This window comes from Sebastes umbrosus, chromosome 11, assembly GCF_015220745.1.
Source record: "Sebastes umbrosus isolate fSebUmb1 chromosome 11, fSebUmb1.pri, whole genome shotgun sequence".
Lineage (NCBI taxonomy): Eukaryota > Metazoa > Chordata > Actinopteri > Perciformes > Sebastidae > Sebastes > Sebastes umbrosus.
The window spans coordinates 15,791,349-15,815,783 of NC_051279.1; the positions used below are offsets into that span (position 1 = coordinate 15,791,349).

General features: G+C 40.0%; 3 protein-coding genes and 2 non-coding genes across 5 annotated transcripts in view; 3 read left to right on the forward strand and 2 right to left on the reverse strand.

The window, feature by feature from the left end:
- Positions 1 to 1,757: 1,757 nt before the first annotated feature.
- rab13 (RAB13, member RAS oncogene family) lies at positions 1,758 to 7,067 on the reverse strand. The gene is made up of 8 exons (XM_037785561.1): positions 6,492 to 7,067; positions 5,768 to 5,828; positions 5,376 to 5,436; positions 5,169 to 5,246; positions 3,005 to 3,094; positions 2,632 to 2,697; positions 2,423 to 2,473; positions 1,758 to 2,303 (listed from the first exon to the last, which is right to left on the reverse strand). Exons 1-8 carry the CDS (start codon positions 6,613 to 6,615, stop codon positions 2,232 to 2,234), a joined length of 603 nt encoding a protein of 200 aa, XP_037641489.1. The 5' UTR covers positions 6,616 to 7,067; the 3' UTR covers positions 1,758 to 2,231.
- Positions 7,068 to 8,050: 983 nt separating this feature from the next.
- On the forward strand, positions 8,051 to 13,631 carry rps27.2 (ribosomal protein S27). The gene is made up of 4 exons (XM_037785424.1): positions 8,051 to 8,183; positions 8,886 to 8,994; positions 10,012 to 10,122; positions 12,363 to 13,631. Exons 1-4 carry the CDS (start codon positions 8,178 to 8,180, stop codon positions 12,389 to 12,391), a joined length of 255 nt encoding a protein of 84 aa, XP_037641352.1. The 5' UTR covers positions 8,051 to 8,177; the 3' UTR covers positions 12,392 to 13,631.
- On the forward strand, positions 9,777 to 9,909 carry LOC119497815. The gene has a single exon (XR_005208996.1). It is a non-coding gene; the product is annotated as a small nucleolar RNA SNORA13 (small nucleolar RNA).
- Positions 11,432 to 11,564, forward strand: LOC119497817. The gene has a single exon (XR_005208997.1). It is a non-coding gene; the product is annotated as a small nucleolar RNA SNORA13 (small nucleolar RNA).
- A 4,988-nt stretch (positions 13,632 to 18,619) lies between the features above and the next one.
- kcnn3 (potassium intermediate/small conductance calcium-activated channel, subfamily N, member 3) overlaps positions 18,620 to 24,435 on the reverse strand; it is a 69,703-nt gene continuing 63,887 nt past the window's right edge. Inside the window, exon 11 of the transcript XR_005208900.1 lies at positions 18,620 to 18,630. The gene's annotated coding sequence lies outside the window, so the exon portion shown is untranslated. The remainder of the gene's footprint in view (positions 18,631 to 24,435) is intronic.

A 24,435-nucleotide genomic window follows, 5' to 3' on the forward strand; every position in this document is an offset into this window, starting at 1 on the left:
ATCTTTATTCATCAAGTGGCAGGTCTGTAAACTACATACAAAGTCTTGTGGCAGGTCTAAAATGACACGTAATGTGAAAGAAATGCATAAAAAGCAGATAGAGGATATACAGTATGTCTGTCCGGATCAGATGAGCACCTTTAATCAGAGTCATTCTGAATGATCTGAAATTGCCTTAACAGGGAAACTGTCTTGTCAGATGTAGCTAATGTGTGGTAAAGTGTTTAGTAAGAGATTAACCAGGCACTTCAGATAAAAGGCACTAAATCAATTCAAAGTGAGGGACATGTGAGAGCTGCTGCCTCCCTCACATCCTGTCCATTCACTTGCTTTATCCATCATTCTTTCATCCACCCGCTCATCTTCTCATATTGCACTTATCTCTGCTCCTATCGTCTACTTTCTCAATCCATTCATCTGTTAAAACAAAGCTTGTTTACCACCATTGTTTGTTTCAGACTAAACTCCATCGACTTGTTTAATTCATTAACATGAGGAGAATGTTTTCATAACTTCTCATAGGATGTCCCATACTATAGACTCAGGGTTTTACGTTAAATGGCATCTGTTACTGTAGATTCTGTTCAATGAATTAAAATACTGCACATAATGGAAATATTTCAGCAATTCTCAAAAGATAAGCACAACATAAATATAGAAAAGTTGACAACATCTAATCATGTTCAGTCTATGAAATCTCAGCAATATATTTATGGTCCACTAAAATGAGGTGAAACAAGAAACTAGAAGGTAACCCAAAAATTGCAAAAACTCCTCGCGAGACTCGCTGCCCGACGACCTAACCTAACTTTAACCATTCGAGGTCAATGCCCAACCTTAAAGGTGCTCTATATGATATCCAGAGCATTAATATAGCAACAAAAAACTATTATCTATGTAAAGATATAGAGGAGTAATGTCTACCTGAGCAGAGAATGAAGATGCTCTCCCTGTGTGTGTGTTGTAGTTCGAGCTTCTCCGTGCTTTGTTGACGTTGCCGGGCCGGCCGCACATGCTTTTAATGTATGTTCGTGCATATGAGCACGCCCCACTGGCTAGCTCACAGCCGCCATTCTGCACTGCTCTCGTTGGGCAGTTCCAGCTAATAACGCCATCGTGAACCACGGCGCTGTCGCGAAAGCGTAGCACCCACCCTCCGCTCTGGTTAGTTCTGTCAGCATTGTTGCTGTTGTTTTCATGTAAGCGCTGATTGCACCTTTAGCTACGTGTCGCCGGCTCAGCTGTCACCATGTTGAAAGCCGTGCAGAAGCAATAGAAATGCTACCAATCTTGAATGTTTAACCATTCGAGGTGAATGCCTAACCATAACCATCTCGCGAGGGTTTCGCAACTTGTGGATTACCTTCTAGACACGACCAAAAATCATTGAATTTCACACCGTGAACTGACAAAACTGAAAGTGCATTCTTAACCAAATATGTTGTAGGACTTATTAATCAATTTAACAATTCAGGAGAGTGTTTGCAAAATGAAAATGTCCTAAGAAATGTCTTGTAACCTTCATGTTATAACAAAATGTTGGACGCAAATATCAAGAAACAAAAAAATAAAATAAAATGACCAATTCTGTCCAGTATTTAAACCATCAAACAGAATCTATGAGATGCCTGACCAGAAGCCTACTGTATGCACACTGTAAGTGAATCAAAACACTTTCCATAAAACTCTTCCACTGCCCATAAAAGCTACTACTGTATGTGCTCACACATAAGAAATGAATTGTGAATTATTTTTTTTTGCATAGCTACACAGTTTGACAAACACAGCTTTTTAAAGACAGTAACAGCATTGCTGTTGGAGGGATGACAATGTGGTGATAAGCCAGAGAAATACAAGGCGGAAATAGAAATGTACAGCTTTACTAGACATGGCGGGAACTGCTTGGTGAAATGCTGCGTCATCTGTTTGGAGTCATCTAGGACCCCCACTCATGACAATAACACTATCACAGGAGATGTGGCAGAAGATATGTTTCGTGGGGAATACAGGCACAATCACCTCAACAACTTTTCAGTACAAAGGTTTTTTTTTCTGGCAAAGTATGCTTTTGGGGAACAATAGTATTTTCGGTGTAAAATCTCCTGTATGTATTTGATATTTGAGCCCACCAGAGGGAGACAGAAAACCTGCTGTACTATTTTTCCTCAGTAATACTGAAGTGCTATTCAACTTTTATGACGCTTTCTTACGTTTGCTGGCCAGCGTCATATCTATAGAAGGACACATTTGGAGGATTTTTTCTCTGTACTGCTCGTGATTTTCACCTCTCGGCCTGCTGGGCCCTGTCACACAAGGAAATAAAGACAAAGAGAGGGAATTACAGACACATCTAGTATATTATAAAGGATTATATTCAGGGTGAAACAAATGCTTCAGTTTGGAATTATTTGGTATAACTTACTGGTTTCTTGCTGGATTTCTGTAGTATGTCGTGTGCCAAAGACAGAAAAGACTAAAGGAAACAGAAGGTGAAAAGAGCGAGAGAAAATGAAAGTTAAGTCTGCATCATTTGTAGCATATTAACACATCATAACAAAACACGCTCATAAGTTATAGTTTAATGAGGTATGAAGACACTGCTTTAATCTTAGTGGTTACGTTCCAGCTCACCTCGTTCACGTTAATGTTGGACTTTGCACTGGTCTCAAAGAACCTGATGCCGTGATCTTTTGCCAGCTGTAAACAACAGACAGAGCAGATTACAGTAGGTCAGGATGTGGCTAATAATCACTTCCTGCTTCTTATCTTAAGTAAATGTGAAGCGGAGACATTTAAAACTTGTGTGACACACTCAATCCCTTCCTCAAACAATCACTCAACTCTTGTATTTACAAGATTGAAAAAGTCAACAAGTCATCATTTCTATTGCCTCTTTGTCGCAATGCAACCTTTGACTGTTACCACTCCGTCACACCACACCACTGTTAATGTAACAGCAATGAAAAATAATACAACACACACGGAATAGTTAGGGTCATCTCACCTTTTCTCCTGTCTCCCTGGAAACTTTCCGCTTCGCTTCAATGTCACACTTATTGCCTAGTAACATTCGATTCACCCCAGCTGATGCATTCTGGGAAAGCAGGAATGCAGTTAATTGATTAGTTGAGTTCTTGTCAACAAGAAAGTTTGCATAGCGGAGGGTATATTCAAGAAGAGATTAAAGTGAAGGAAAGCAGAGCAAGCATCTTTACATCAAGTCTGAACTGAACAACCAGAACGAGCTGATCTGCATTAAAACTGTCTCTATATTTAAGACCAAGATGTCCTCAATGAAATGATAAGAGACAATGATTCATTCAATTAAATTGGGCAAGTGGGTTCTGGCATTGAGCCTGTGGCATTTAATAAAGATCTAGGACGGATACATTTGTATATTTGGTTTCAGTTTTGTTAAGACTAGGTATTTGGCATACAGCTAACTATGTAAGTCCAACCCTAGCCTTCAGGCAGTTACTGATGGGGGTTGAGGGGGTTCTTGTTCACTGGAAACCAGTGAGTCCAGAATGTCCCTGCTATGCAGTTACCCCCAGAAAGCCACGGACCTGATCCCGAGCATATAGCTCTACCCGCTTTCACCGCCACTAAGAGATCAAGCTGCAAAAAAAACTCACTTTTAGAGATTGTTAACAAACTAAATGGGAGAAAACAGTAAACCAAACGGACACCTTAAAGGAACAGTATGGAACATTCCGGCAGATCTATTCGCTGAAATGAAATATAATATTCATTCATGTTTTCATCAGTGTATAAACACCTGAAACTAAGAATCATCGACCCCGACGGCACTGAGCTGTCTGGAGAGAAGGAGGAACTTCTACTGCCTTCAGCGGAGAAGGTGAGAGAAGATGTGGAGTTTTAAAGGAACAGTGTGTAACATTTTGGGGGATCTATTAGCAGAAATGGAATATAATATGTATAACTATGTTTTCATTAGTGTATAATCACCTGAAACTAAGAATTGTTGTGTTTTCGTTAGCTTAGAATGAGTCCTTCATATCTACATAGGGAGCGGGTCCTCTTCACGGAGTCCGCCGTGTTGCTCCGCCGTGTTTCTACAGTAGCCCAGAACGGACAAACCAGACACTGGCTCTAGAGAGAGCCTTTCACATTTTCACGTTACCTGAAGGCCACCGTTGACACGCTTTTGAAACTGCAGTAATATGAGCCTCAGAATGCAAAACCGTGGTCCCGCCAGCCGCCGTCTGACCTCCGTTGCTCCTGAAGAAGTGTTATTATGGTCAGGATGGCCTCTCAGAGAGGTGGATGGCCTTACCACGGTTTTGCGCTCGGCGGCTCACGTTACCGCAGTCTTGGAAAGGGAGGAGTGAGCGGAGGGGTACTCAGTTGGTTGCAATCTGCAACCACACCACTAAATACTGCCAAATCCTACACACTGTACCTTTAAACCAAAATGCAATATGGACTAACACTTATCAAGTTTGCACCATAAACAGAAGGACTAGAATATTGCTCTACCCCATAAGAACAAAACTAATACATGACACTCTTAAAATTTGCATTCAAACAAGTAGGCAAGGTCTGCAGTTTTGACCAAAGCCCCAAATGCGTCCACACACATTAGCAAACCCCCATTGTCACAGGAGGAAGCAACACAAACCAAACCGTGCCAAATTACCACAAAGCCTAGACTTAATCTTACCAACATGGTAAATTTGATTCTGGACAAGCGATTAGAGATGATTATTTAATGTGATTTTAAACAGAATATTTTAGGTTTTGGACTGCTATTCAAACAAATCAAGACATTTAAAGACATCACATTGAGCTCTGGGAATTTACACTGTGGATTTTTTCATAATATTCTGACATTTTATAGACAAAGCAATTAATGACTTAATTGAGAAAATGATCAGAGAAGAAGATTAATTGATAATGAAAATAATGGTTAGTTTCAGCCTTAATTTGTTCAGTAGAAAGAAGTTCCAGTGACAACTAGGGGCTGTGATTTAGGTGAACTGACCCTTTAAAATCTCCAGTTGTGTAATGACCCTGCTCTGCTGTTGTTGCAGCAGCGAGTAAAGGCCCGCCCCGTACTCATGACTAATATGCATCCAACTGACTAAGCACTGTTTTTTAAGTATTTCCTTGTTATTTTTGTCATGACTGAGTGGAAACAGCCTCACTTCTTTGATGCTCTTCATCCAGTTCTGGATGTTCTCGAAGGACTTCTCGTCTGTGATGTCGTATACTAGGATGATGCCCTGACATGGAGACACAGAGAGAGAGAGGATTTAAGGAAGTCAGTCAAAGGTACAGAGCGAGCACAAAAGGCCCGGTGATGTCAGCCACGATTATCCAGTCTGCTTGTTCTGCAGGCGTCCTGTGCTCACCATGGCTCCTCTGTAGTAGGCTGTCGTAATGGTCTTGAACCTCTCCTGTCCTGCTGTGTCCCTGCAGCACAAAGCACACACACACACACACACAGTCAGGCAAGCACATCACCATGCAAGAACTTTAAAATACAACCGTCAAAAGAATGTTGAAGCTGCAGGACGACGTGCATTTCACACTGCTATAGCAAGCTGAATTAATCTTGCTTGTATGACATGAAGTGACTCTCTGTGTGTGATGGATACTTGCACAATAAACCATCTGTCATATAAAGTCCTGATTTTGCAGAACAGGACGGGAGGGGAGGTTCCTCTTTTCTCTCAGGAAAAATGAGCCAGAGAAAAAACAACACAGAACATTTCCAGACAAGCAACCAACTGTCATCTCTTACCAGACTTGTAGTTTCACTTTCTTTCCATCAACTTCAATGGTTTTTACTTTAAAGTCGATGCCTATAGAAAGAGCAGAGGGGACAGAGAATGAGTTAAATACCTCAGATATGAACTAGAAACACACACACACACACACACACACACACATGTTACAGCATACAGTATATAGGTCACCCTCACATGGGTGGAGACTAAATTCATGGTGATTTTGACCCCCTTGGTGCACTCCCATCCACAAACAGACAGAACCTACAAGACAAATATTGAGTTTTTTTTCCTCTGCTGGATGGACAAGCTGACAGACAGTGAGGGAGGCAGAGGAAGAGGGGGGTTATCCTGTGAAAAAAACAAACTGTGCATGCCAGAAAGCCAACCATTCTTCTGGGAACGTGGAGATGGTAAAAAGAGATAGGAATGAGGGTGGGTGGACCCTCTGAGAGCCAAGTGAGAGGAATGAGATCTGAGGGAGAGATGGGGGAGAGAGAGGAAGAGACACATTCAACTAGAGGAAAAAAAGAGCAAATGATAAAAGACAGAATGAAAAAAAAAGAAATGAGAGAGCATGGACTAGTTCAGACATGAAAAGCAGGTCTGGGAAACCAGTTTGTACAGCATCACATATAAGAGGAAGAAGGAAAATGTCAGCAAATGTTTGCCCTATAACTTTCAGAGAGGTCAATCATGAAGCTGGTAACAAGTATGTTAGAAAGAAAACACACGTACCGATGGTGGAAATGTACGTGGAGTTGAAATTGTCCTCAGCAAAGCGGATGATCAGACATGTTTTGCCTACTCCGCTGTCTCCGATGAGCAACAGTTTGTAAAGGAAATCATACTTTTTCGCCATAGTTGGGAGTTGTTTTCTTCAAAGTTAAAAGCTTCAAGAGGAAAAAACGTTTCTCTCTCTGGAAGAACTTAATGTGATTAAAATGAAGCAGGCTTTTTTAAAAGTCCATGTAAGTAGATCCTCTTTTCCTTTTTTCTCCTCTCAGTCTCTGAGTCTTGTCACCGGTGAATTCCGATCCCCCTCAGCGCCTCTGAGCTGTCTGGACTGATAACAACATAAACTCCATCCACAGTTTAACTCCTGACGATCTAGTCTTCAGATCTATTCCAGATCCATGCTGCTTTCATCCACAAGTCAATAATCACACGTACTGAAGGTGGCTACGTGTGTTTTTTTCTCTTCCCAGATCCGCTGAAGGTCTACGTAGTGTGGGAGTAGCTCCATGGGAGTAGCGGATCAGACCTGCTGCAGGTTACCCAGCATGAACACCAGGTGGTGATGTTTATCCAGAGAACAGAAGAGTAAACTCGTAGATTGGTGAGCGTGGTTTGATAAGTCAGGGCTTATTATGGCCTTTTCTATCCATATAGGCAGTTATCACTGGAGGGAGGAGAGAGGAGATGGAGGAGGAGCCCAGTTGGTGTTCAGGCAGGTATATTATTTCTTTATATTTATCTTGTCTCTAGGTGGAGGCTTCAGATAAGCCCAGTGGGTTTTTTGCCTCTTCCTGCACTTTATATTATTATTTTTTTTTTTGTTATGTTGTATAGTCTTAAATTGTGCAAAACAAATAAACAAAGCATGGCCCATTCCTGGCCAGTTGAGGAGTTTTTCTTTTTTTCTTTTCTTGTTTATATATATATATATATATATATATATATATATATATATATATATATATATATATATATATGTATATATATATATATAAATATATATAATTTATTATTTTTTTTATTTTTCTCTCTTTTTTTTTCTTCTTTATTTTCCTCAACAAAATAAAATGAAATATGGATAAAACAAAATGGATAGAAAAATAAATTAAAAAAAATAAGTAAAAAAAAAAAAGCTACCATTTGAATACAGTATATATATATATACGTATATATATATATATAAAATAGATTTTATTTTATTTTATTGTTTTAAATTGTATTTCTTTTACTTATGTATATTCTTTTTACTTATAAAACTATTTTTTGTATATATGTTTTTCCTGTATCTATACTGGCTTAATTTTTAATTAATATTAGGTTTATTAAGTTTCGTTGTACCGAGAATGTTATTATTGGGGACGTTTGTGAATGTTTGTTTTGTTGTTTTTCAAAATGAACAAAAAAACAATAAATATAATATTGAAAAAATAAAAGCTACCATTTGGTGTATTATAACCAAAAACAGTTTTTTTTATTCATCTTTGACAGGTAGCCTACGTTGAACGTAATCATTCACAAATACCCCATGAAATAGAAATTAGTGGATGTTAAAAAATATATATATTTATAAAAAAAAAAAAAAAAAGTAACATTCTTCTTCTTCATCCGGGTCTTTTACCCATCAGCCAAAGCTTTCCGGTGCGTCGTCAGTGTGATTTTCCTGTGAGCATCTCTCGACACGCAGACATGCCTGTAAGTACCACCAGTATTTATACCAGCCAGCAATCTCTAAAATGTGTTTTACTGGGGGTAATTTAATAGGATATAAAACAGTGCTTTGTTCCTGTCGGAACCAACGTGCTTATCTCTGTGATGTGAACGTAAAGATGTGAACACGGACACAATATGGCGAGACACGTGTGCGACAAAGCAGCCCACGCGGCTCCCTCATGACCACCAGCGAGGAGGCTTAAAACTCAACTTATGAACACATCTGTCTGAAAATAACAGCTGTTATTGCTCTCAAATTGTCGTCCATTTCACATTATATATTATTGTATATGTATATGCTTGTTTCTTTATCCCTGTTTCTTTATTTTCCCATCCTATTGTTTTTTTATTTAATTATTTATGTTTCATTGTATTCTGCTGTCTATGATGTGAATTTCCTTGGAAAGCATTTTGTGCTTTGGGCTTGAAAAGTGCTCTACAAATAAAATGTTTTATTATTATTATTATTATTATTATTATTATTATTAGCACTTTTACTTTCATTTTTAATTTGATTTCCTCATTTGAAAGCTGTAAAGAGATCTCGACCTTTGCATCCTGTAATCATGATGTCAAGTTACTTTAGTAGCTCTGACCAAAACTGAAATGTGTCCTCTACAGTGATTTCGTAGATGAATCTAGACTAGTATTCAGCTAAAAATGTTGTCTTTGATTTCCTTTCAGCTCGCAAAGGATCTGTTGCACCCGAGCTCTGAGGAGGAGAAGAGGACACACAAGAAAAAACGTCTTGTTCAGAGTCCTAATTCCTATTTTATGGATGTCAAATGTCCAGGTCAGTTTGTTTACGTCTCGTATATAATTAAGATAATAGAGAAATTAATGTATAAAGCACACAAGTACTATGCCTAACAATTTCATTTTCATTGAGATTTATGAGGGAAATTTACTTCAATGCAAATATATCCTCCTGAGACCCAGCCCATTGACATGTGTCCTATTTAGTGGACATTTTGTGCACGTGCATCTCCTTTTACTCTTTTGACTTACTCTATCAACCCCTGGGGTATTGTAAAGAGGACATCATGGGCTTTCCAGTGATATGTCATGTGTTGTTTTTTTTTAAATCAAGTTGAATGTATTCTTGGTTTAATATCACTCTATAGCCATTCATATTTTGTATCTTCTAAATTCAGCTGTCTTTTCACACTGAAATGGTCCACCACAGTGGACATACTGTAAAATTAGAAATAAAAATTGAAAAGTCTAAATTGTAAGATTTTCTTTTAACCCTAAATGGGAAGGAAATCTCACAAAAAAAGAAATTGGAAGACCCTTTTTTTTTATTCCCATGAGGATATAGGAGAAAAAATAATATAGAACTTTTGGGTGCAATAACAAAAATAGTAGTTACAACCTGTACTCTTTTAGTTTTGATATTTGAGTACATTTTACTACAATATAAATTTTAATATTTTAATAAATAAAAAATAAAAATGAAATCCCTAAATGCAGGACTTTAAATTGAATTTGCTTATAATTTAGTTGTGATTTTGATAATTTTATTTATATAATGGATTGAAGTACGTCTCCCACTTTATTTGTAATAAAAATATTTGCCTTTATGTGTTGCCCTTTCACTGCTCCCTTAGTGATCGGGGTGTCAAATAAGGCATACAATGACACTTGTGACTGTCTGGTAAATGAGTTTCAAGTGACTCCTTTTACACAAACAGCTGCAAGGACACATCAGTAATCCAGAAACATGTGATTATGAAGTGGTTGTTATGTTCTTGGCTGTTGTTTCATCGCTGACCCGTCCAATGATTTGTATGTGTGTGTTTGTCTGCAGGTTGCTACAAAATCACCACAGTGTTCAGTCACGCTCAGACTGTGGTGCTGTGTGTCGGCTGTTCCACGGTCCTCTGCCAGCCTACGGGAGGGAAAGCTCGCCTTACAGAAGGTAACCAACGTGCACAGTGAAGAAACAGTCTACCTGTTCATGATAATTATAGTGTTGTAGCACAACACATCCACGCCAAAACCTTTAAAAATGCATACTGTAGATGCCACTTATTATTACTTAATTGTTATGACAAAGGCACCACATGTCCTTGAACAATACAGTTCTTTACAGGCCTAAAACTGAGACCCAAACCCAGCCTGTGTACCCATGTCTTTAAGACCCATCCTGGCTGAAACCTGACTGGTACCGTCTAAGTTCAGACCTAAAATGATATATATTTGATTTATTATCTATATCCATCACTGACAGTTAACCTGCAAGGCTAATGCATCTTATCTACTTGCAACTAGGGCTGTCAATGATCAAGATATTTAATCGCGATTAACCACAGGATTGTCCATAGTTAATTGCGATTAATCACACATTTTTTTCTGTTCAAAATGTACCTTAAAGGGAGATTTGTCAAGTATTTAATACTCTTATCAACATGGGAGTGGGTTAATATGCTTGCTTTATGCAAATGTATGTAAATATTTATTATTGGAAATCAATTAACAACACAAAACAATGACAAATATTGTCCAGAAACCCTCACAGGTACTGCATTTAGCATACAAAATATGCTCAAGTCATAACATGGGAAACTCAAGCGCAACAGGCAACAACAGCTGTCAGTGTGTCAGTGTGCTGACTTGACTGTGACTTCCCCCAAACTGCATGTGATTATCATAAAGTGGGCATCCATAGAACCCATGACCATGACAGTTTTTCCTCGCCAAACTTTAGTGCAAGTTAGGAGCGTTATTTAGCCTCCTTCGCGACAAGCAAATATGACATGGCTGGTACCAATGGATTGCTTGGGTTTTCTAGTTTCATGTGACACCATCTTCACTCTAGCTTTAATCTTCATTCTGAGCCTAAACAACCTAAAAAAACAAGAGTTGCGTTAAAGAAATTAGTGGCGTTAAAACAAATTTATTTATTATCGTGGTAACTTTGACAGCCCTACTTGCAACACATGACATGCATCGACAAAGCTGGATTACCTGGTAAAGTGAGCAACTTGATCTAGGGCAGAGCCCCAGGTGTGTTACTGTGTGGTTTTTGTTAATTAAATTGATTGCAAATTATAACATTTTGAATTTTAAACATGAACCTGGCCAGAGCCCAAAGCTTTAGGCAGCAAAAAAAGTCCCAAAACTCAATCTTTTGTTTGGCCTGTTGGGTTGGAGTCAGGTAGCAGAACCTCGCTGTACAATACACTCAACTGTATCCTCCATACACCTCTGACTGACACCTATACATTTGCCTTTGTGTTGCCCTTTCATTGTGTTCTGTATGAAAAGGGGTGTCAACTAAGGCATACAGTGACTCTTGCAGTTGTGACAGAAATTCATCATCATTGATTTATTTCTACACAGTCGACTGCAAGCACAAATGCCTTTTTCATTCAGACATTTGTTTAGACTTCTTTCAGCAAGTACAACATGAAATAGTTTCAGAATAGCTAATCCTTTTATTTCTGATAAAAGATGGATCAGAATTGCTCCATCATTCAGATTACATTGAAGAAATGATTATTCTGTATACACGATGTTGGTGAATTGGTTGGGCTTAAGGTCAAGGTTTGTTTTTACTGACGCTCTCAACGTCCCACCCACTCGGTCCTGTGCTCTGCTGCCGTGGTAACCAAGCGCTAGTCAGTGCGTTCTCTTTTGAGTTACTATGGTTTACAGTGGCAACTCTTGGTACTAAAACTACGTGTTTGGAGGCGATTCAGTCTTTGAAAACAGATAGCAGCGTGAGGTTTAGCGTTCTCTTATCTTAGTTAGTTTACAGTTAGTTGATACATAATCCCTGTTGTTCTGACTGGCTTTATTCCGTTAATCTCCGCTAAGCACACTATGCTTTTCGTCCCACCGTGCACCGTATCTACCTTAATTTCGTTCTGTAAATGTGACATGGACACATACCATACATGCAGTTGCCAGTTTATTTCACTCATTTTTCAGGCAAAACAATTAATTGATTAATCAGGAATGCAAACAATTGTTAGTTGCAACCCCAGTTGTGTTATAGAGGTATTTCTAATATGTTTATCATTGATATAACAGGGTGGACAACTAGTTAAAAAACAATAAACAGCACCACAAATCAATCCGCACAAACTAAATTCAGTTTTTTTTAATAAAATAGTTTTTGTTAATATTACTCACAGTCGTCCTCTCTTTCCACAGGATGCTCATTCAGGAGGAAACAGCACTAGTTTGACCAGACGTGGTTGGACACAGTTGAGGAGGAGAAAGAACAGCGCTTGATGGACATCAAGTAACACTGCCATAGAGCTGATGCAGCAAAAGAGGAAATGGAGAGCGGGAATACAAATCATGTAATATAAGAAATCTCTATAGAATATGCAAAGAGAAATGGTTGGTGTAGTTGAGACCAGACCAGACTGACACCACATATCCATTAATTCCTCTCTCTTAATAAACTTAGGTTGTTTGTTTTGGTAAAACAATCTTGCATGTTTGTCATCCAGTTTGTTCTTTTCACCTCGTGAAGGTTGTTGGATGTCATTTGTCTGGTAAAAGACTCTTGTGAGCTCAGGACCCCTTAAAATGTGCTGCTAAAGAGGCATTTGGTTTCCTCCTAGTGCACAGATGTGTGGCCTCAACAGTTTTTCGTGGCGACGGATTTGCATTTGTTTGCATTACACCCTCAATGGTTAAGCACAAATATTTACAGGGAGATGAGGGTGTGTGATAAGCCTTGCAAATATTGTCCACTAGTTGCTCAGCACTATTGATTTATGCAGATTTTAAAACACTAGACCAGTTCTAGGAAAGGAGACACACTGGCTGAAATTGCATTCAAGAAGAGCTGTCCCTAACTGCAGGTTTACTATGTTAAAACTGCACTCAGCATAATCGAATGTTGGTTGATGTGTGTTAGATCTGGTAATAAATCCAGACACTAAATACATATATACAGTACCTGTATATGGCAAGTTAATACCACAGTGGAGTACAGCATTTAATTGAGACAATGATGTCATCAGTGGTGTTGGTCCAGGCCCACTCTCACTCTGAACGAGGGTTGATTCAGGGAAAGTCATCACTGGCTCTGCTTCTGTTTCCTGATGCTTGTAAAACACAGAACACACAGTGATGTGACGCTAAATGTCCTCATGAATGATTATGGTTGTGAATTTACATGTGCTTGCAAGCTTCCTGTGAAAATGATAACGTGGGATGAATTCTTGTGAAATTGCAAAAACAATCAGACTGGCTTGGTTGGAGATAAATCAGCTAAAATCATTTGTGTCCTCCAGTTTACTCAGATTTAGTTTAGGCTGTGTGGGCCAGTTGCACAGTCTGAACACTGAATAAAGAAATTAATTTAGCAGGGCGAGTAAATTATAACTTTCTCGTTGCTATGGTGACATTTTTCTTATGTCTTGCTTGTATACGGCTTAAAAAATAAAATCATAATGAATAATATGATTCTGATGTGTCTCCTGGTTACTGAGTGACTAATACAGCATAAACATGTCAAACATTCATTCTACCACTGCCATTTTAAACAACACAATTTACTCCGTAGTTCTCACTCAACTGAAATGTTCTAATGGATTAATGGTCACATAAATGTATATACACACATCTTGTATGATCTTGTTTTCACGGCAGAGTATCTGAAAAGTCTTAAGCATTTGAATTTCCTCAAAAAAAGGCCTTAGAAGTTATTAAAAACTATTCAAAAGTCTAAAATAGTTTCTCTTGTTTGCTAGACATCCATTTTAATCGTACATTTTTTTTGTTTTTTTTCTATCCGATTGCGGGCTGTCTGGAGACATTACAAACTAAAAGTGGGATTGTTGCGACAGATCTGTAGCAAAAAATCACCACTGCTTGCTACAGGAACTAGGAATCTCATGAGCAAATGAAGATTTGTACAAAAACTAGAATGTATTTATCATTTTATTTGGTTAATCCATCCGATTTTGCCACTTATCTGGATACACGTCGCACCAATTTAATTAATTGTATCATTAGGGATATTGATGTATACTGCTGGGAAGTAATGAAAAAAATGATATGATAAATAATTCTAGGCATTATGGTCCCTACTGGTTTTCCATAATTCTTTCATACTTTAGCCGGCATGACTGTGAAACGGGTAATAAATTGTATTCTAAAGCCATAAATTTAACTTTGTGTACCCTGCAGAAACCCTGTGTCTAGGTATCCTTATCCAATTTATTACCCAAACAGATTTCATCTAATGAAGGACAGGATTAGGACTGAACCCTGTCCAGTGAGGTGGTGACAGACAGTGCTATTGAGGAGCTCTCCTCTAAGTATCAGGATACAGAAGTGGGAATAATTAGTTAATGCTAAATTAAGTATTAAAGGTCCCATATTATAAAAAAAGTGAGATGTTCATGTTTTTTTTTATTATAAAGCAGGCTTAAGTCCTATATAAATACTGTGAAAGTATCGAAACACTCAATCCACAGGGAAATACACACAGCCCGTCTTCAGAAACTCTGCATTTGAAACAAGCTGTCAGGATTTCTGCCCATTCGTGATGTCACAAATATACAATATTTAGACCCTTGACATAATTTTAAACGTAAAAATTCTAAATGTGTCCCAGTTTATTTCCTGGTTGCAGTGTATGTGAATGTCATCAGCTGACAGGAAATACACATGGACCCAAACTGTTGCCCAGCAACGTAATTCTGTTGCAATTTGGTTGCAATTCTGTCAAAATGCGCTAAAACGGAACGTTTCAGACAGAGGGTAAATACATGTATATTCAGGCCGACAGTATGAGGAATTTTTTTTTTTTTTAACATTACAGCACGTAAACATGTTCTAGTAGAAACACAAAATACAAGTATGAACCTGAAAAGGAGGACAATATGGGACCTTTAAGATTGAACAATCCAGTGAACCCTTCGTTTCAACTTTCAAAATGAAGTGTCTACAGATAATGGCAGCTCTCCAAACAGCTTGTTTTGTCTGTAAGCAGAATGAATTCATGTCGAGGCAGTAGATGCAGAGATTTCATACTAACTGAATTTGCTTTTAGGTTATGAGACTTTAAATTCACTCTTGAGGCTCAATGAAGAGTTTTAAAAGGCTGTGTAACAAACTGTGGGTGTATGTCTGTGTGTGACACACCTTGAGGGATGGGAGCAATTCCTTGGCATCCATCACAGTAAGCTCAACCCCGGGCTGAAGGCCGGTTAGGGACAGGGCTGACATGGAGCAGTGGAATGCCGGCGGGTAGGGCAGCGTCTCTGGGACACCTGGAGCAGCGGTGACAGAGAGTGACTGACCCTGCAAAGAGGCTCAGAGAGAGAAATGAGAGGCTCAGGATAGAGCAGCTGGAAAACAGACCCCTCCTTAGTGGACAGACACTCCACATCTGTACACACCTGCAGGGAATAAAAGGTAGAGGAATAGTACACTTTGTTAGTACAGTGAAACTCTGCATAGTCATGTATTATAAAGGACTATGTGTTACATGCCTTCGCCCAATATCAGCTGGGATCGGCAGATAATGGATAGATGGATGGATGGATATGTGTTACATGTGTTACTGGTATTGTGATCATAGTTTGGTGGTACTTTCAGGACTGACTGTAAAATGTTAAGTTGCAGGTAGGGGGTGCTGCAGGGCAACGTTTCAGGGTGCAGTCTTACTCCCTGTAGCTGTCCTTTTTTGATAATGTACATGAAGCTGATAAACACACATCCAGAGTAATAGGAAAACAGAAGATGCATATGGGTGAGATTGCTGGTTGATATTGGTTTTATTTTGGTCCTCACATGCTTTAGTTTGACGTGTAAAAATGTGATGTGTGTGTTTGCGCAAAGACAGTCACTGACTGGTGTTTGTGATTCATGTATTTCAGGTTGGTGTTGAATTCCTTGGGAATGGAGTAGTGCAAGGCCGTTTGGCCAAGGACTCATTCTTCAGAGGTGATAGGATAAAGATAACCCTTTAACCTGGAGACACAAGACACAGTCCCATTGATACACTATCAAGCCAAGCCACAAACTCTATCCATTTGTGTATTTATCCATATATCTATAAATAAGCCTTGCTGTTCTTCCTCAAGCCTGTACTCGACCATCACTGTCCCAAGATGCTCTAGGGCTGCCCTGAGACACCTGAATAAAACACCTGTCAGCTCTGAGCGACAATTTGGTTTGCTGTATGCCCTCCTGTTTGTGTGCATTTCCTGTCTGACTGGAGACAGACAGGCAGAGATAGCAGGAAGGACATATAGGGGAGGGTGGCCACTCAGGAAGGTGTTGGTGGAGTCCACTGGCACTCCTATAACTCTTTGTCCTGCAGACAAAGTCTGGACACCAAAAGATGTCTGTCAAAAAATCTGAAGTAATTCGTGCCAGGTCATCTCTGAGTGGGAGGCAGAGAGGAGGATGAGACGGGGGGATCGATAGCCAAGGGCAGAAAAATCATTCTGAGATATGGCCAGATGAGCTTTTACAGTATTGATCTGAGCAGTTTGCATTATTATCCCCGTTTTAAATCGGGCAAAACGAAAGTTGTAGAATGAAAAAGTGGTATGACAGAGGATTGGAACCAGAATCTGTGTAGAGATTACAGGAGTGTGGGGGCGAGGAAGTGTGTGTGTGTGTAGAACTATTGTACAAGGTTGTCACAGAAGAGCACCCTATGACAAAAGAGAAGACAGGCTGACTTGGCCCTCCAACGTTGCACAGGGAATGAAAGCCCTGAATAGAAGCACGAACCACACTGGAGAGACCTAGATCACGCCACGCACGCAGCATTTTGTTTGTTTGAGTTTGTCCTTTGCCAAGGACAGAGCCATTACACATCATTAGCATCCAGTGCACAATTAACTGACCTGAACACTGATGAGCAGGGTCTGGCTGACCCCGCGTCTCCATGGCAACGACCTCCAGCAGAGCAGAGCCAGTGTCTGGGCCACTCGTCTGAACCCCCCGGGTGTCCACAGTGACAAGCCGCGTCCTGCCACACACTGACACAGAGCGCTGTGCGCCGGGCAGATGGCATCTCTGGTACACAAGACAACAACACACAGTGGACAGACAGACTCTTGATTTCTGGGTATTTTCCATTGCTAATACACGTACACACCCACACACAAACACGTGCACATGGAATCTACTGGTATTCGATTTGAAGATTAAAAACAACAGAAAATTTGATTTAAAAAAGGATTAATGCCAAAATGCAGGTGGTAACTGGATTGTAAAAACACCATTTGCAGCACACTCAGTTTAATTGCTTATTATATTGGTAATAGCTTTGATGACTGGTTGATCTGTAGCATAATCAGCAGGCAAATTGTATTATCTCCCCATTTGCCCTGATTATCCTGAACCCATCTTTGCTTCATGACAGGATCCTGTTTAACGTAAACTGCATCGAACAGCAGTGACAGGAATCTTTCTGCTGCATGGAAACCCACAATCTGAGTGAAAAACAGTTTAAACTGATCTAATACAGTCACACTGTGCTACATAGAGTGAGACTGAAGGGAAGACGGACAGCAAAAGAAAGATATTTTGGTTGGACAGGTTTGACGTCTTCCATGTCTAGGTAAACATGATGCAATATGAGTGTAAGTGTGTCCCTCGTGGGTTACATCAGGAGGGCTGTAAAGGTTTAGGGTGGGTCTGCTTTGCTGCATATCTTTCACCATCTCTCAGAGGCAGTCAGTAGTAGTGGCCCCTGAGCTCTACAGTCACCAAAGATGATAAATAAAACATATGCTTAAAGACACACACAGACATCTGCTCCATGCACACCATACTACATGCACATACACACATATGCACACAAGCTTGCACATAGAAACAAACTGGAACACACACACACACTGCACACACCTCCGCAGGAGCGAGGGTCACTGTGATGGATGCTATCCCTGAATGGCCGCGAGTATTAAAAGCCTGGCGACCTGGTAAAAACAATCAGTCATGTCAGTTTGTCACAGCTTGGAATTAATCATTCCTGTGTCTGTGATCATTTCCTGCATTAATTATTCTGACCATGTAGCTTAAATAGTCTGCGTGCTGTGAGTGTGTCTGCCAGCAGGATGTGTGAAAGAACATTTAGGGAGGTGAAGAGGAGTTTGAGGATTCACCGAGAGGGAGGGGAGGGAGAGGAGGTTGTCAAACTGCATCCCCTTCTGGTCAAACCCGGATAACTGCAGCTCTACATCCTTTCAACATGACAGTGAGGAGAACAGAGAGGAGGAAGCTACAGAAGGAGGGAGAGGATGGACACAGGAATAAATCATTTCTAGTGCAGCTCTTTTTGGTGGTGAAAATACAAAAAATATTTGTTCAGATCATTTAGCAAAGCAGTGAATAGCATGAGGGAAATGAGTTGGAGGGAGACAAACAGGGAGAAGATGTAAACACAGGCTGTTCCAACCTACTGAGATTGTTTGAGCACACTTCTTTGTGTTGGCTAATTGCAGCCTATAGCTCCTAATGGATGAGACAGCTAATGTGTTCGGGCTGTTGTCAATAGTTTGCATGGGAGAAGGGCTCAGAAAATGTAAATACATAATCACTAGCCAGATGCCACTCAGTTGTTTTGGTTAGCCAAGTTGTTACAGAGTGTGTTTACACAGGCGGCAAATGGATTATTTCCCCTGTCAGAAAAGTTCTGCTGTCAGAAAAAATGCATTTGATGAGTATACTCATACATATTTCAACTGGTAGTTGACAGAAAAAAAACCAAGTAAATAAATTCTGTATTTGAGCAATAATTTATGAAGGATATGTCTCAAAAGTAAATAGATGCAGTAGGCCTACTTGCAAAAATGATGAATCTAATGCCTGTGCTACTGTATGTGATATAGAGCTGATACAAAAGTTCAATTTAGCTTCTTTCCTTTATGCATCCATCCATCCTTCCATCCATTGTCCATACCTATTAATTCCTACTCACGGTCATAGCGACCTAGGATCCATCCGTGCATGCATTTGGCGGAAGACGAGGAAAACACAGACACACTCACAACAATAGGCAATTTATAGTCTCCAGTCCACCTGACCTACATTCCTCTGGAAAGTGAGAGCAGCACCACAGCAGCACATAGAGACAGACACAACCTCCACACAGAAAGGCAGAATAAAAACACTATTCTTATCTATGTAACACAAAACCCCTTATTTGTGTTGACATCATAACATTCATCAGGCGCCAAACAGTCATATTATTAAGTGTCAAATTGTGAAACAAGAGACATCATGCAATGACTAAAATATGCTGTATGCATTCATCCTAAAAAACAATGTAAATCCTGAATTGTTGATCAAAATACTAAAGCACTAAATAATTACTTGTAACCCACAACCCAGAACAATCACTGCTGCCATTGATGGCACTTCAGTGCAGTATGAATTTAAAAATATAATGAAATCTTGAGGGATTCACATTTTTTTTCCCCACATTACATCATGTGCCGCTACATCAATTTGACTTGAATGCCCAATTTGTGAAACAGCCTATTCCTGTCGGAATCACCCAATCAACAGCTTTCTCTGAGCTCATTAAAAAGAGAGAGTCGGTGTGAAGGACACGCTGATTGCTAATCAACAGTTTCCCAATTGTGCACGTGTGAGTGTGTTTTTGTGACTCCCCTTGCTTGCATCCTTTCTAGTCTGTGCGAGGAAACTCCCTTCTGATACAGACACAGACGGTTGCTATGGAAACCGACATCAATTTTCAGTAACTGGGCAGGGATGGAAGGAGGTAGAGAGAGGCGGGGGGCGGGTAAAAGCACAGAGTTGAAATGAATAAGAAATTATAATGTAATCCTCTCTCTGTGTGTGTGTGTGTGTGTGTGTGTGTGTGTGTGTATGTGTGTGTGTGAGCATGCGTGCAAGTCCGAAAGTCTCAGTGTCTGTCTAGTGGAGTGCATAAGTGTGATAAGCAGAAGAAGGTATAGCTCTAGCAGCAGGGAGGCACGATAGAAACGGGTATAAAAAAGGAGGAAATGAAACTAAATGAAGAAACTTGCTGTGCTTTGTGGGATACTGGGACTGAGGGCAGGGTTTGGACTGGACGGAGGAGGAGGAGGAAGAAGAGGGGGGTACCAAGAAGCAAGGAAGCTACAGCTTACTTTCAGCCTCTTCTCCTCCTTTGAGGGCTGGTGGTTAGGGGCCTGAAGTTGTACTGATGTCAAAAGATAACTGTAGAGAAGGCCTGCGATGCTAAAAATATCTCATTTGACTTGAACCACATACCGGAGTCCCACCTGGATGCTGGGAGCCAGACGAGTAGCACGGCTGGCATGCTGCTGATTGATCCTAGACTCTAATTGGCTGACTGTCTCCACCATCCAGCCTGTCCACATCCTCCTCCATGGGGCCAGAGGCCACGACTTGGGACCTGCTTCATATACGATGAGGAGGGCAACGCCTCACAAACAGAAACCTAGAGAAAAAGAAAAGAGAGAGAACAAAAGCAACACAGTCAGAGAGAAAAAGAAGGAGTGATTTGGTAATTAAATGTGTGAGTGGCACCGGGCCCCGTCTGTGAGTGTAGTATGCAGAGGAGTTACAGGTAGCCGAGTTATGTCAGTGCAAGTGGCAACAGTAGAAGTCCTGTCAGGGGAGGAAGCGGAGCACAACTCCCCTGTGGCTTCATTAAAAACCCCATCGTCTCTCTCTTCATCCAGATTCAACTGAACAGTCTGAAAAATAGATCAATTAACAACCTCTGCTCTCTTACTCCTTCTCTTTCTTTGTCTCACACACACACACACACATGCAGGCACGTCCCCTGCACACAGCCTGAGGGGAGAGTGGGCGGCCATCGTTGCCATGGAGCTAATATTGTACCGGTCCGTTTCTGTGATGATGGTGACAGGGGTAGGTCCTGGACCCACTGCTTCTACCTTGCACGGCAACCTGAACTACGATCAACAAGCTTTACAAACACTTACAAATATAGAGTATGTAGTTGATATCAACAAAAATAAATATAAATCTTTCATATATATTATGAATATCGTACAGCAGCCAGCCTTGGAGACCATATAAGTAGCACTTCACCAACTGTGTCGGTTCTTTCCAGGAATAATCATCCTCTCTCATTAAACTGCCTGGCTGGAAATATTATGTTCTGTCTGCTTTACTGTATTACTATTCCTGTTTGGGTGCTGGCCAACCTTCCTGGCATAAAAACTACATCAAACATTTATCGATTTCCAAAAAATTAAAGGACTGCAGAACAGTTAGGGTGTGTTAGATTGTAATGTCCAGGATGCTGACTGCACATTAAACTAAAGCTTGAATGGATCAGGTAGACGTTTAAGAGCCTGTAATCTGATCTGTTATACCAACAAACGCACACATTAATATTTTTATCCACTATCCCTAATGGAATGTCAACATTGCTTCCATGATTGTGTACGTGTTAGAGAAACCCACTAATCCAGTCAAGTCTCTAATGGACTGAGCCGAAAACATATTGCTATAAACTCCAAAGCCATTTATTTGGTGCATCTAGCCATATGTAAGTGTGTGCATTAAATGAAAATGTCTACGTAGGTGTTTATGAAAGGAGGGGTTGGCAGTAAAAAAGTGAGGGATGGTGATGTGCATTCGCAACTACTCCATTTACTTGGGCCAAACTGGCAAAGCTGAAGACTACCCACCTTTCATAACTACACTGTAAAAAAAAAAGGTGTAAAATAACGTAAATTTGCCGTTTTTGTCTGTTAAAAAAACGGAAAAATACTGTCCGTTAATTAACATAAATAAACTGTAAAAAAAACTTAATTATCTTTATATAATTAGCCTTTATTACTGTAATTTTACAAGAAATATTTTACTTTTAACATAAATTTATTGTTAGAATAGTCATACCCCGTAAATCTAAGACCATATACATATAAATTACAAATGAAACATGTAATTTTATGTTGCAAAAGCCCAAATTTACATTAACTCAGAAGTTTTGCAAACAAAATCTGTATTTTTTACAAGAAATATTTTTAGAGTTCCATGAAATCCTTTTCTTCTTACTTAAATTAATTGTTAAAATAGAGTCATAAACCTCTAAAAAAACAGAATAATCATCTTTAAAAATTATCAAGAAAAGCTTAAATACAGATAATTACGATTGTGATTACAAAAAATACTGTTAATCTAAGACCATTTACATATAAATCACAAATTAATTTTTACATTTTTTTTCTGTCATTTTTAAATACAGACAAAAAATTTCAAATTTCTTGAAAAAAAACTGTAAAAAAAAACTTTTCTTTTTTTACAGTGTACTTAGACTACACTTAAAAACACCTGGAGGCCAAATGCTGATATGGAGATTTATCAGGAAACAGTCTATAGGCTCCAAGTTGTTAAAAAAGAAGAGACCTCAGAGGTGGTATTGTGATGGAGGAGACCTGGTCCTGGATGTTGGGAAGAGTAGTTGACATCAAATGAAAGTGGGTGATGGAAGACTGATGAACTGGGCAGCATGACGGTCTCCCTACCTGCAGTCTCCTTTCATCGGTAGGAAACTCAACACATACATCTGGACAAATGAGAGAAGAGAAGAAAGTCACTGTTCACGCATGGGACAACGGGAAAGAGGACCAACACAAAGGAAGAGCAGGTTGAACTTAAGGCACTTTGATTGAAACTATGGTCAATAAAGAGGCTTACAGTTTGGTAACTTGAGGGCAGTCCAAAGAGGCAAACAAATCCAATACAGCTGATCACAGACTGGCAAACATAGGCAGGTTTACAGAATCCAGTCTGGGACTAAATGAGGGACAGGTGTGCAGCGGGGGAGCAGGATCAGGTGACTGGCAAAAGGTGGGGAATGTCAAAGGGCATCTGGCTGAGAGATGGGGGCTGACAGGATCATTAAAATACAGGGACTAGTGGGGATGGAGAAGGGACAGGGCAGGGTGAGAGGTGAATATTTTACTTTTGTCAGGATGCATTTGTGTATATGCATTCACCTATCCTGTGGTGGTGTCTTGAGGGTTAAGTGTATCTGCTTTGTGAATCGCAGTTTGGCACAGCTTATTTCCCGCTATTATTTCTCCTTTCATCATCACCACAGCAACATCACTATCACTCTCTGACCAGCTCACAATGCTGATTCCCCATTTCTACCTCCTCATATACTTACACACACATTCATAAACACTACAAACAACAAATACAATATTTCTGAATGCAATACTGCTTCTAACCCCTTTCGTCATACATACATACTTAAATACACACATTAATGCCTGCACGTACGTACAGACCTAAATGTGTTGGTAGATCTGTCCCTCTGGTTGCCAGGGAAACACCAGGATATATGGCATCAGAATGAGGGGTTCACAAATCTCCACTTTCTGGTGAACTGTGACTGGTGGGGTTCATCAGAGGGGTTTTACTGTTATGAAAAGGGAAGGCGAGTAGGCAACAGCAGGTTTGTGTTGTGTCCTGTGTTATATGCGTGTGCTGTACCCTGCAACAATGTTGAACAGCTACATATCTCTACAACGCACTGCTTTGTTGGCAGAAGCATCCAGCACACCACTCATCTCTCCTGTCAGCACAAAGAGGAGTTAGAGATAAAAGATCCTGTTGCGATGGAAACCGTCTCCCGCTGACAGAACCTGGTGACATTTGTGCCGGTTGTTAAGATGATAACATTATAGTTGACGGATGTACCACACGGTCATGGACCAGTAGAGGCAGGTGATAATGGTGGCCGACATCCAGCATTCACCTGCCTGCTCTTCCATTGACAAAGCTACATGGGCACACACATGCACAAAAACACTCGAGCTATCCTCGGCGTGGGGTGAGGTCTCTGTTATTAAGCGTAATGAGGCAGCATGACTCCACCATGCAGACGGAGCAGCCGGGCACATGGAGTTCAGCAGAATCAAGCAGGCCTGGAGAAAAAGACACATGAGGGAAATACAATTCTGTGTGGATATATGCTTATGCATGTAAGCTATATATTTCTTCAGAAATAACATGGTCAAGCTGTCTTCAAGGCACAAGCATTTAGCAAATTTAAAATTTAAAAATTTAATTTTAAAGATAACGGAGAGGATTAGGATTCAAATTATTAAGTCAGTTTAATAAAGTTGGGATGAAGGGTCAACCCTTAGGCAAAAAGAATGCGTTCCTTAACAATTCCCTAAGGGATATCTGTACAGAAGGTCACGAGAACCATAACAGAGAACAAAATACAAGAACAAAATGGTGACAATTGAGCATTGGGATGGATACTGGGATGTGA

Bases quoted from the DNA above. Each gene is read 5' to 3' on its own strand.
- rab13 (XM_037785561.1), bottom strand. From the start codon at position 6,615: ATGGCGAAAAAGTATGATTTCCTTTACAAACTGTTGCTCATCGGAGAC. The intron at 5,829-6,491 runs GTACGTGTGTTT...CTCTTTCTATAG, and splicing joins CACGTACATTTCCACCATCG to GCATCGACTTTAAAGTAAAA. The intron at 2,304-2,422 runs GTAAGTTATACC...CTTGTGTGACAG, and splicing joins AGAAATCCAGCAAGAAACCA to GGCCCAGCAGGCCGAGAGGT.
- rps27.2 (XM_037785424.1), top strand. The intron at 8,995-10,011 runs GTCAGTTTGTTT...GTTTGTCTGCAG, and splicing joins TATGGATGTCAAATGTCCAG to GTTGCTACAAAATCACCACA. The intron at 10,123-12,362 runs GTAACCAACGTG...CTCTTTCCACAG, and splicing joins GAAAGCTCGCCTTACAGAAG to GATGCTCATTCAGGAGGAAA.